We start from the raw sequence: 12909 nt of genomic DNA, 5'->3' as shown, positions 1-12909 counted from the left end.
CTCATATGAGAGTGGTACTATGCATTTAAAATTTCACTATAGGATCTCAGACCAGTTTTCATTTCTTACAACTAAATGAATGTAAAAGATATGCTAGACTACCACTACAATTCTCATGCTTAATATCCTCATGAAAACATTAGTAGAGACAGAGATCTGATACTTTATTAGCATGCAGGCACACAATCAGAGCACAGTAAACAAACACATTAAGACTGACCTTAATGTCATGGCTGAAGTTGTTGATCTTGCTCCAGCCGGCATTCTCCAGGTGGAAGTTGGCCCAGCGAAGCAACAGTTCCTCTGGAGACAGTTTCATCAGATCCTCTAGTGTCTCTCCATCCCTCAACAGTGCTGCCAGAGCTGAAACAAGACCATGTGTATCAGTTAACCAGAATGCTGCGAAGCCCATGATTTAAAGGTGTATTAACTTTTGCCAAACAGTTACATACAGGATTTTCGCTGAACAGTGAACACTGATAGTTTCTCAATTCCTGTTGTGCTTCAGAAAGCCAATTCACTTAATTTCAAACTGACCAGGCTCTTTTCAAAACCTCAAAGTGCACTACAACTCATTTGCTATGTTAAACATCTATGTCAGAGGTTCGTCTAATGTTTACTGTAGTGTCTATACTTTCCCCACCACATTCAAGTAGGCAAAGGTAAACCCACGATCAAAAACTCTACACTAGCAGAACATGACAGACCAGCTTCAGTTTTTTTGCTCATATAAAAAACTAATAATATATTGTTCATATATTTTTTCAACCGGGTTTTTTTTCCTTTCACGGATCAAACAAACCATTGGAGTACCTCAAGGTTCGGTGTTGGGTCCCTTTTCCGTTTTATCATTTACACAATGTTGCTGGTACCTACCGTCCAGTCACATGGATTTTCCTGCTACTGCTACACTAAGGATATAAAGATCTACTAGGTACTTGCATGTATCTCAGCTTGGCTGGCAAACTTTGGCTTGGATGAAGGAACACCCCTCTAGCTATTCACTAATCACTGTTTAGCAAGGCCCATTAATAACAACACCATTTTAGACTAGATTACTGCTATGGCCTTCTAGCTATTCTCCCTGCTTATGCACACAAACCTCTGCAAATGATCCAGAACACAGCAACATGTTTATGGATTTTTAACCCAATGAGAACCCAGAAGACAACGCATTTGTCTCACTTTTACTGACGGTGGTTGCCTGCAGTTCAAGGCACTGACGCTTGTATACAGAACCATCACTGGATCTAAAAATGTCAAGCCAAGGCAATTATATTATTTGTTTATAATTTGTCATCCCAGTCCTGCTTTGTGACTAATCATTTCTGGCAGTCTGTCGGATGAAAATCTATTTTATGTAATAATATAAATGTTTATTGATCTTTTCAGCATGATTCTCATTCATTATAAACAAGGTTCGTCTAAGGCTAGACAACTCTCTCTACAGGACTGTTAAGGCACAGAGACTCTTGGACAGGTCTAAACTCCCTTAAGTTCAATTTGGGAGAAAACAAACCGTTCAGTCCAGTAATGAGGTCAGATATAAGAGTTCAAGTCTGCCATAACAGTCAATTCAGTCAGTTGGGTTAACATTTAACTTCTTTAAAAGAGACGGTTTATCTGTTTGTCAGGATTCCTGGACGTTGTCATCAGCCGTGACAATGCCAGCTCTATTTGGACTAGACGTGCAACCGTGTTTGTGCAACAGAGACACATACCCTCATTTCTGCTCAGCTCAATGTCAGCAAACAGACCAATTTTGATGATCTGCCACAGCAGGCCCAAAACCAGATGAGGTTTGCCTTCTCGAAGGTCCAGAGCCCCGATGTTGACCACATGACAGCCAATGGCAGAGGCCGAGTTAAGAGCCAGGTTAAGATTCTCCTGCAAGACAGAAGCAATGATGTCTGTCAGGCTCAAACCTCTCTCCAACATATATGTGCTTTAATACATTGGGTGAAAAAATTTATTAAAACCATGGAAGTGTTCCAGAGTCATATTTCAAAAAAATAATCTTAAAAACAGAACCAAACCTGTATTGTGAATGCTGTAACTTTCTTCTTGTTGATGGTCCTCTCATCAATAGTATCAGGTACTGACAGGTTGATCATTTTACTAAAAGAAAGCAAAGGCACATGCATTTAGGTGGTTTCTTAAACAATATAAAATACTAAAACCACAGACAAGATGTTAAGGAGTGTGTCTGACTTACCACAGCACAATACCGTCACCTACAGCCTTGAAGAGGTCATCTGTATTGGGATTCATGGGCAACACATGTTTACAGTCAGGGTCTTGTTCCAGTGCTGTGTTGATCCAGTTCACAAAAGCAAACCTCTCCTCCTCTGGACGAGGACACAGAGAACAAGATCACATCACAAACAAAACGAAAAACAAAAGGACAGTACATACTATCAAGTATGTTATGGGATTTTGGACCTGGTATTACCATATCATTGTTTGAAGTGCCTTGCAGTAGCATGTAGATTTCAAGATACGAATATGGCAAATCCACACAAAGACACATTATTACCATCTGAAACCATTACTTTACCTTGTACACTCCAAGCCAGTGGGAAGTGTGGTGCAATGTAATTATATCAAAAAGGAAGCAGTGGTTTGTTTGATCCAGTGAAAGCAGAGGCGTTTTTACCTGAGAAGGAGTGCTGTGTGCCCGCACTGGAGAGCTCAGATGTGCCTCCGATAGCCAAGATACCCTCTTTCCTGTTGATGGCCTTCCGGAAGCTCTTTGCTATGTCACTGCTCTTCAGCTCTTGAAAGATCTTTGCAGACACAAGGGACCATGATATTAATGATTAATTAATTCTCAAATGCTCAGAAACATGGTACAGTAACTGTACAGCACCCAAAGATGCAACTATTAGCTAACTATTTACTTAGTTTACTCGTCTGAAACTACTTTGCTTAATAAAACAACAAAAATAATATAAAACGTTCTCCTTGATATTTTTAATAAGATACACTTTATTTTGATAGTCCACTTTAGACATTCTGCTAACTACTGTATAAGTAGCTTTGCAACTTCTCTACGTGTCAACTAACTCTCATTAATTTGCAACTACATGTCAACTAACTCTCATTAGAGTATTAGTTGACTGTTAGGTTAGGGTTAGACTTAGTATAATAAGTTGACATGTATTTGCAAAGCTATTTATGGTCAAAAGAATGTCTGTTGTGGGACCATCAAAATAAAATGAAACAATAATAAAATAAACCTTTTATTATGTAAAATCTGTTCCTTGACGCCATACTATATTGTGAATATAGTCACTGCACAATGTGTCTGATAGCACATTTTAGCATGGGACTTTAGCATTGACTCGTGTACCTTATTGTTTAAATACAACCAACTGACTCACACATGAAGAAAATATGTATTACTAATTTAAAAATACGCAAATGCACATGTGGTCAAACACACACAAGGTCTTTGAAACTAAACAGATGTACATACTTTCTGACATGTGGCATGTGTTGGTAATTAAAGCATGACTGTCAGTGCCAAGTGGAACATCTAGTGAACGGAGGCCGCTAGCAGCTGCTCCTCGCAGCAGTGCAAACAAACCCAGGGTCGTTCAACAGGATGACACTCTATTTACAGGAAGCATCAACAGTCTCAATGAAACTGAATTGTTATCAACAATCACTGACTGCAAAAATGCTATAGACCAGAATCTATAGATATGTCTTAGGTCTCTCCATTAAATGTACATTACTGATCAAAGGTTTGGAATAATTACGAGTTTTTAAAACAAGTCTCTTATGCTCACCAAGACTGAAATCATTCTAATATGCGGATTTTCTGCTCAAGAAACATTTATTAAAATTAAAAAAATTATAATTTTATTCAAAAAGTACAGTAAAGACATTTATAATGCAACATAAAGATTTCTATTTCAAATAAATGCTTTCTGTTCACCAAAAAATCCTGAAAAAAAAACGTATCACGGTTTCCAGAAAATCTATTAATTTTCAACATTATTAATAATAAGAAGAAACTTTCTTGAGAAGCAAATCTGCATATTAATAAGACTTCTGACTTCTGAAGGATCATGTGACACTGAAGTCTAGAGTAATGATTCAGCTTTGATCACAGAAATAAATTACATTGTACAATAATATATTTACATGGAAAACAGCTATTTTAAATGGTAATCTTTCACATAATTACTGTTTTTACTTTTCTAATTAATGCAGCCTTGATGAGCATAAGAGATTTTGGTAACACTTTAGACTAGGGACCAATTCTCACTATTAACTAGTTGTTTATTAGCATGCCTATTATTAACATATTGGCTGTTTATTAGTACTTATAAAGCATTAGTACTACATCCCTAATCCTACTCAATACCTAAACTTAACTATTAATAAGCAGCAAATTAAGAGTTTATTGAGGCAAAAGTCATAGTTAATGGTTTGTTCATAGCGAGAACTGGGCCTTAAAATAAAGTGTGACCAAGATTTCTTTCAAAAACAAATCATAGTTATTCCAAACTTTTGACCATTAGCATTCGTTTTTGGGGATTTCTAACATTTTGTATCATCTAGAAAATTTGTAGCACAAGTTCTATTCAACTAACTTACACATTTTGAAGCATCATGTCTGTGGCATATGGGATGAGTTTCAAAACAGTCTTTAATACTAATTATCTTTTTTCCCATCATCCTTTGAGTAACACTAATTACTAAAAATGAAAGATGCAATGGCAAAATGCCATCTGGATTCAGCACTGAAACTCTAATCTCAATGTACAATGTATTGTCGACTTACGCTGAAAGATACTGCTGATTATGCAAATCAGGGATTTAAAGCTGTAATGGTGCTTTCTGAAGAATTTGTTGGGTTTCAAATTCAGGTTCAACTAAACAACCTCAAATACCACCTCACATCTTACTAACTTACTAATTCTGACTAATTCATTAATCATGCAGAAACCTTTTGACTTTAATCATTCAACTTTTGAATGATTGTTTTAAACGTTTTCTAAAGGATGTAACTTGCATTCACCCATTAAAGTCTCACAATATCTGAACAGTGTATGTGATCATGTAAATGCTTTTTTTTCTTTCTTACAACAATGAAATTTGATTTGCAAATTTTAAATCTATAGACAGAACAAAGTGTGGGCTACATTTTATTATCCAAAGCATTACAAGGAAATGTTGGAGAAAACAAAGTGATTTATGTGTGTAGCAAGTCTTTGGATGTTTATGTAGATATACATAGAAGGCACATGTATAATTACTTTAGGAAATTAGGAATGTATATGGCCCGCATCACAGAACGGTTTGCAGACACTTACAGACACAAACTCATCAAAGCTGATCTTATTGTCCTTGTCTTTGTCACCCTCTTCCATCAGTTTCTGGATGATCTCTCGGACTTTGTACCCAGGCATGGGCAGATTGGCCTCTTTGAACAGGTCATGGAGCTCATAGTCACAGATAAAGCCATTGCCGTTTAAATCTATGGAGAAAAATGAAAATTATTGGTTTACAATACAAAACATGTTGGTTGCACTTGGGTTACGCTGCAGTTCAACAGATTAAAAATGTTAAGAAACTACAAAGAAAAGAAAATGTGATGAAATGCAATTTAAATAATCTGGTGAGTAAAAAATGATCAGCAACAAAATCCCTGTATAAGAAAACCTGTATTTAGCTGTATATATGCACGCAAAATAAAACATTATGGAAATGTGAATGCATTCTGGTATTATCCACAAAAGAGACAAAACGGCCTCAGATTCTGGCCAGAACAAGGTATCTTGTTATTTGTCAAATATGTGGAAGCACAGAATGCCTGTTTTGCCAAAAGCTGGTTGCAGTAGGCAGGCCACTTGGTTTGAAACAGAGCTGTTGTGTTACAGGATGTATATAACAAATGCTATCTGCAATGCTAAAACTGATTAAACAACATTAAAGAAACTGTGATCCACTGGGGTTTTTCTAGTATGTGCATTATAACACCATGACATTAGCAACAGTTTAGGCCTCCATTTTCTGCCCAGTCTGCTGGAGAAATCAGATAAATGGGAAAATGCTGTCTGAAGCACATTCTTGTCAAGGACCATGAAAAACATCCAAATTCCACAAACTTTAAAACCCAGAAGTTTAAGATCACAAACCGCACTACACTCTTAAATGCACTGCTTTCTGTAAATCTACCGACATACCAATTTAATTCTCTACAGATACTCTATGCAATAGGCCTACTCAAACTCAGGTAGTGGCTAATATAGATATTCCAGGCACTTAAAAACAACATTAACAAAATTCACTTCTGAAGTAGGACAATAAAAGCTCATGTGATGTTCAAGAAAATTCTGCTATGAGCATCAGCCAGCATTGAATAGATACAATTTCATGCTTGGATGAACGAACAATTTAAAGAGACTTGGTACTGTAATAGTGCTTATTTTCCATCTCGTTGTGCACAATATGGAAAATACTCATAGTACATGCACAGTAAATGCTACTGAATAAATAAAAACAATTACTTGTTAATAGATTAAAGTCCCATTCAAAGTGAATCTTTCAGAGAAACTATATACATATATATATATATATATATAGGCAGTAAATAGTTGTTGGTTTGGAGACAATAGTCCATCAGGACCGTTTAAGCGCCAAGCAACAGGTGGTGCCAAAAAATTCATGAGGTCAAATGAAAAACCCAGATGTGTCTCTGAGCAACAACAATGCAGACGGTTAAGGAACAAGCCTCACAAGCAGTTAGGTGGACCGAAACAACATCACAAAAACAACAGTCTAGGGTTTCCCAATCAATGACATTTTAAACCAGAATCCAAATACTATTTGAAGAGCTTGCTAATACTAATTTTTGGTTTTGCACAGTGATGTAGCACTGATATGCATAGAAAACAAAGACAAATCAGTAGAAATCACAAGATACGTGAAGGAAAAAGACACCTTCATGGGTAGCATGCCAAGTAGTGATTAGAATAGACAAAACTGGTCAGACAGGAAGAACACTCACCGACTTTCCCAAAGGCGTCCCGCAACTCCTCCAGCTCGTCTTTGGATATCTTTCCTGCCATCTCCTAACCACCTGAAGCTCTCAGTCAAATAAAGTGTGTCCTTCTGTGGAGAGAAGGACAAAAACTTTATTGTCTGAACCTCCAAGCTGTAGTAAATGAATGCTGGCGACTGTCTTCTAAGAGAGAAACCTGAAAGAGGGATTGTACAGTAAGAAGATAAGACATACAAATGACATGCAAACGTCTGTCAAGCAGGCAACAGAGTAGACTATATTTGGGCAAAATGTATGTTTGAGAGGGCGTGTCAAGGCAGGTCCTTTTGAATGCAACCTCACCATAATGCAAGTAACGCAGTGACGTGATTCTTTGCCATGACAAAGATTGAAAGACAACTACATCTAGCCTATTTAAAGTCATCTTCATTGTGTTTAGTCAACTGTAGAGACGACTGCGAACCGAGGCTAGTAAAAGCCTAGCAAAGAGTCGCAAATCCAGTTATTGCACAGTGAAAACTGTAGAAGAAAAGCTGAAATAGATCAACTAAAAGGAATAGACCAATCCACAGCCAATCTGGATGTGTTTCTTTGGAAGATCAGTGTGTTTTTTTATCACCGAGTTATGAAGATGTGTAAAAAATCTGAACACCAGATGACTCCTACAGTCAGTCTGCTTTTGTTTAATTGTGAAATTAACAACTAGACTCTAAAAAAAATATAAAGCTTCCAAACAGGGTTTTTGCAACAAAGTCATAGAAGAACAATTTTGGTTCCGCAAAGAACCTTTCAGTAACCAATTCCTAAAAGAAATTTTTTTTCATACTTATTTTAGGGCTATAAAGAACCTTTTGTGCAATGGAAAGATTCTGTGGATGTTAAACGTTATTTACAGAACCATAGATGCCAATAAAAACCTTTATTTTTAAGAGTATAGCATAAACCTTATCACCCAAACACACAATAAGCAATAATACACTAAACACAATACACTAAAACCAAGGTAAATATTAGTCCAGGATATCACAATAATTAATAGAGTCCATTTAATTGCAGTATTATGGCACTGGCCCAACATGTCAGTGAGAGGAAATGAACACATTACGGTGACAAAACATTTGAATCAAGGCCACAGCAAAATCAAAACTGTTGAGCAGAGTCCAGCGACAACAATTGAACCGAGAACAGATGCAGCGTCTCAGCCTCAATCATGCTCCGCTGAACAAACTGATCTAAGATCTGCTCTTACATGCGGCAATCACAGCACTGCAGCACTGCCCAAGATGCATCTTCCTGTTCCTTACAAGAAGTCATGATGAATCAGGACACACCCGCGACGCATGTCAACATCTTCATTCCCAAAGTTGCCACTCCAGCTTGTGTTTTTTTTTCAAACACTTTGTTATGTCTTTAACGGTGCAATCACCACACCCCAGTGGGACAGCATGAAGTTATGGACTTCTAAAAATGTTCAAAAATAAGTTGATGCCAACGTTACATAATGGTTAAACTTGTTTATTGTGTAAATAACCCTCAAAGAAAGCACCAGACTAAGGTTATTGTCTGATTTTGTCTGAACGTCTACATTTGATGTCATCCTTCAGCTATTCAGAAAGCCAACATGGAAACCTCGCAGGAATTTTTTAGAAAAAAGACAAAAACAAACGGGCCAATTCTCCACCCTTGTGGCATCCCTTTCCCTGAGACATACCTTCAATGAATCATCAGTTCGAATTGATTCTTCCACAATTCATGCTTTAATAAGTTTCTTCACAATTCAAGCATAGATGTAGTCTAATTTGACTAAGGTTTGTTTACTTCCCAAATGAGTGAAGAGTAGTGTGACCTCATGGGACTGAGTCATGCACAAATCTAACAAAGACAAATCAGTAGAAATCACAAGATACGTGAAGAAAAAAGACACCTTCAAGGGCGGCACGCCAAGTAGTGATTATAGGCAAAACTGGTCAGACCAGAAGAGCACTCACCGACTTTCCCGAAGGCCTCCCGCAACTCTTCCAGCTCTTCTTTGGATATCTTTCCTGCCATCTCCCAAAGAACAACCTGAAGCTCTCTCAGTCGAATAAAGTGTGTCCTTCTGTGGAGAGAAGGACAAAAACTTTATTGTCTGAACCTCCAAGCTGTAGTAAATGAATGCTGGCGACTGTCTTCTAAGAGAGAAACCTGAAAGAGGGATTGTACAGTAAGAAGATAAGACATACAAATGACATGCAAACGTCTGTCAAGCAGGCAACAGAGTAGACTATATTTGGGCAAAATGTATGTTTGAGAGGGCGTGTCAAGGCAGGTCCTTTTGAATGCAACCTCACCATAATGCAAGTAACGCAGTGACGTGATTCTTTGCCATGACAAAGATTGAAAGACAACTACATCTAGCCTATTTAAAGTCATCTTCATTGTGTTTAGTCAACTGTAGAGACGACTGCGAACCGAGGCTAGTAAAAGCCTAGCAAAGAGTCGCAAATCCAGTTATTGCACAGTGAAAACTGTAGAAGAAAAGCTGAAATAGATCAACTAAAAGGAATAGACCAATCCACAGCCAATCTGGATGTGTTTCTTTGGAAGATCAGTGTGTTTTTTTATCACCGAGTTATGAAGATGTGTAAAAAATCTGAACACCAGATGACTCCTACAGTCAGTCTGCTTTTGTTTAATTGTGAAATTAACAACTAGACTCTAAAAAAAATATAAAGCTTCCAAACAGGGTTTTTGCAACAAAGTCATAGAAGAACAATTTTGGTTCCGCAAAGAACCTTTCAGTAACCAATTCCTAAAAGAAATTTTTTTTCATACTTATTTTAGGGCTATAAAGAACCTTTTGTGCAATGGAAAGATTCTGTGGATGTTAAACGTTATTTACAGAACCATAGATGCCAATAAAAACCTTTATTTTTAAGAGTATAGCATAAACCTTATCACCCAAACACACAATAAGCAATAATACACTAAACACAATACACTAAAACCAAGGTAAATATTAGTCCAGGATATCACAATAATTAATAGAGTCCATTTAATTGCAGTATTATGGCACTGGCCCAACATGTCAGTGAGAGGAAATGAACACATTACGGTGACAAAACATTTGAATCAAGGCCACAGCAAAATCAAAACTGTTGAGCAGAGTCCAGCGACAACAATTGAACCGAGAACAGATGCAGCGTCTCAGCCTCAATCATGCTCCGCTGAACAAACTGATCTAAGATCTGCTCTTACATGCGGCAATCACAGCACTGCAGCACTGCCCAAGATGCATCTTCCTGTTCCTTACAAGAAGTCATGATGAATCAGGACACACCCGCGACGCATGTCAACATCTTCATTCCCAAAGTTGCCACTCCAGCTTGTGTTTTTTTTTCAAACACTTTGTTATGTCTTTAACGGTGCAATCACCACACCCCAGTGGGACAGCATGAAGTTATGGACTTCTAAAAATGTTCAAAAATAAGTTGATGCCAACGTTACATAATGGTTAAACTTGTTTATTGTGTAAATAACCCTCAAAGAAAGCACCAGACTAAGGTTATTGTCTGATTTTGTCTGAACGTCTACATTTGATGTCATCCTTCAGCTATTCAGAAAGCCAACATGGAAACCTCGCAGGAATTTTTTAGAAAAAAGACAAAAACAAACGGGCCAATTCTCCACCCTTGTGGCATCCCTTTCCCTGAGACATACCTTCAATGAATCATCAGTTCGAATTGATTCTTCCACAATTCATGCTTTAATAAGTTTCTTCACAATTCAAGCATAGATGTAGTCTAATTTGACTAAGGTTTGTTTACTTCCCAAATGAGTGAAGAGTAGTGTGACCTCATGGGACTGAGTCATGCACAAATCTAAGCAACCAGAGAATCCTGTCTAGTCACTAGTTTTCAGTGTCTCTAAGGACTGCCAACACTGCATGAGTGATTGAACAAAGTCAAAACCATTATGCCGTGTTAAGTTACAAAGCAAAAGAAAACCGCCACCAAACTGCTTTCTCTGGGTTTTGATTCAAAAACAGAAACCTGACCATGTGCTCTAACACAAAATGGATTTACCAGTCTGACGAGATGCAAAAAACACTTTAAAATCTCATTTAAAACAACTGCCCTTTTACCCCAAAGCTGCTTCTTTCACTCCAAACTGGAAACAGATGCAACAAATCTGAACTCAAACAAGAGAGAGCTTTTACAGATGCTGTGCCGTTAGCAGAGCAGCTGGGAAAAGAGACAGACACAGAGAGAATGCTTTTCCCCAGTGTATAACGCTAATGAGAGAAATAGGGGATGTAGAGGGAGACAGGAAAAAGCAAAAAAAGAGAAACAGAGACAAACCGTCCCGACGTGGGCTGAGAATGGAGCTGTAGGCACCAGCGGTCGCAGCAGTAGAGGCAGTACTCGCTCCACACCCTTCAAGGCTAATCTGAAACACCAGCATTCCTGCCTGCCTCACAAAGACCTATGGCAGCAAGTCATAACACTTCCTGACAGGCTATGGGAGTAGCGGTCGGCGTGTCCGCCGGAGAGGGAGGCGGGATAGGCAGGCACAGCCGGAGAAGGAGAGGGGGAGGGGAAAGCGTGCATGCTTTTCTTTTTTCTTTACTACCAACACTTCCATCCCAGATGTACTCAGTAAAGCAATAAAGTCGCGCGAGAGAAAAGGGGTGGGGAAAAGCTCAATGCATCTCTTAAATCCGTCACTCGTCTTAAAACATCCTGCTGCTTTAAAAATAACACAGTGGACAGACATATGCTGAATCACTTGAAACTCCACTGAATCACTTGGAAACCCATGCTGAACATGTGATATCTTTGCATGTTCAAGCAGAAAGAAAGTTCAAATAAATAGATGTGCTTTTATATAGTTAAAAATACACAGTGTCAGCGCAAAAACTGCCACCGTTAGGCTACAAAAACAAATCAAACATTCTGTAATATCCTCCCAATCTATCAATGGGTAAACTAATTTCAAGGACGTCTGAGCTGGTATATGTAACAAAGACTCATTCATTTGCTAAGGAAATGGGCCACATGAGAAATAACAGAACATTCCCAGAGACGGCCCTTAAATGAGGGCATGATGACCTCAAAACACATACTTACTGCTTCAATTCAGCATTAAATTGATCAAATTTGGTGTCCGCATCATAATCTTTTTTCTCAGCCTAAAGTACAAGATGTTACTGGTAACATCTAAACTGGTAAGTTTACATACTGGTAAAAAATGTATAGCCTGAATGCACTGTAAGTCGCTTTGGATAAAAGCGTCTGCTAAATGCATAAATAAATAAATAATAAATAATAAAATACGTTGGCAAACTGCAAATGGGTTACAAATGGCTCAGGGTTTTAGCGCATTGCCATGCATTTGCTAGTACCCAAGTTAAAATAGCCGACCATCACATATTTTGGGCACTAGATATGGCTCCTTTTTTGCCCATTTCAAGTCTTTATGAAAAGCAATGGCACAACTCTCATAATCTAGGTTATGGGAAGTTGCATGGCAACACAAACGTAAGCTCATTAACGATCACATTTAGATATCAATGTGTATTCAGCAGAAACTTGGCCACACCTTAATGAACAACAATGTGAACTATGTTGTGTTTCACATGCAATGAGGTTAGCCAATCTCATTTACATATAACCATCTATGCAATACGGCAGCAAGTCATAACACTTCCTGACAGGCTATGGGAGTAGCGGTCGGCGTGTCTGCCAGAGAGGGAGGCGGGATAGGCAGGCACAGACGGAGAAGGAGAGGGGGAGGGGAAAGCGTGCACGCTTTTCTTTTTTCTTTACTACCAACGTTTCCATCCCAGATGTACTGAGAAACGCAATAAAGTCGCAAGAGAGAAAAGGGGTGGGGAAAAGCTCAATGCATCT

General features: G+C 38.2%; 1 protein-coding gene across 1 annotated transcript in view; it reads right to left on the bottom strand.

Moving 5' to 3' along the window:
- The window catches only part of pls3 (plastin 3 (T isoform)), a 24441-nt gene extending 12887 nt beyond the window's left edge, over nucleotides 1-11554 (bottom strand). Inside the window, exons 1-8 of the mRNA XM_016554361.1 lie at nucleotides 11359-11554; nucleotides 7025-7128; nucleotides 5328-5491; nucleotides 2657-2786; nucleotides 2216-2348; nucleotides 2037-2118; nucleotides 1722-1887; nucleotides 221-363 (exon numbers count right to left, since the gene is read on the bottom strand). Coding sequence (XP_016409847.1) covers nucleotides 221-363; nucleotides 1722-1887; nucleotides 2037-2118; nucleotides 2216-2348; nucleotides 2657-2786; nucleotides 5328-5491; nucleotides 7025-7085 — 879 coding nt within the window. The 5' untranslated portion in view covers nucleotides 7086-7128; nucleotides 11359-11554. The remainder of the gene's footprint in view (nucleotides 1-220; nucleotides 364-1721; nucleotides 1888-2036; nucleotides 2119-2215; nucleotides 2349-2656; nucleotides 2787-5327; nucleotides 5492-7024; nucleotides 7129-11358) is intronic.
- Between the last annotated feature and the right edge of the window lie 1355 nt (nucleotides 11555-12909).

Source organism: Sinocyclocheilus rhinocerous, unplaced genomic scaffold (assembly GCF_001515625.1).
Source record: "Sinocyclocheilus rhinocerous isolate Xijiao unplaced genomic scaffold, SAMN03320098_v1.1 scaffold195, whole genome shotgun sequence".
NCBI classification, from domain to species: domain Eukaryota; kingdom Metazoa; phylum Chordata; class Actinopteri; order Cypriniformes; family Cyprinidae; genus Sinocyclocheilus; species Sinocyclocheilus rhinocerous.
This window is presented reverse-complemented; position numbering and strand designations above follow the sequence as displayed.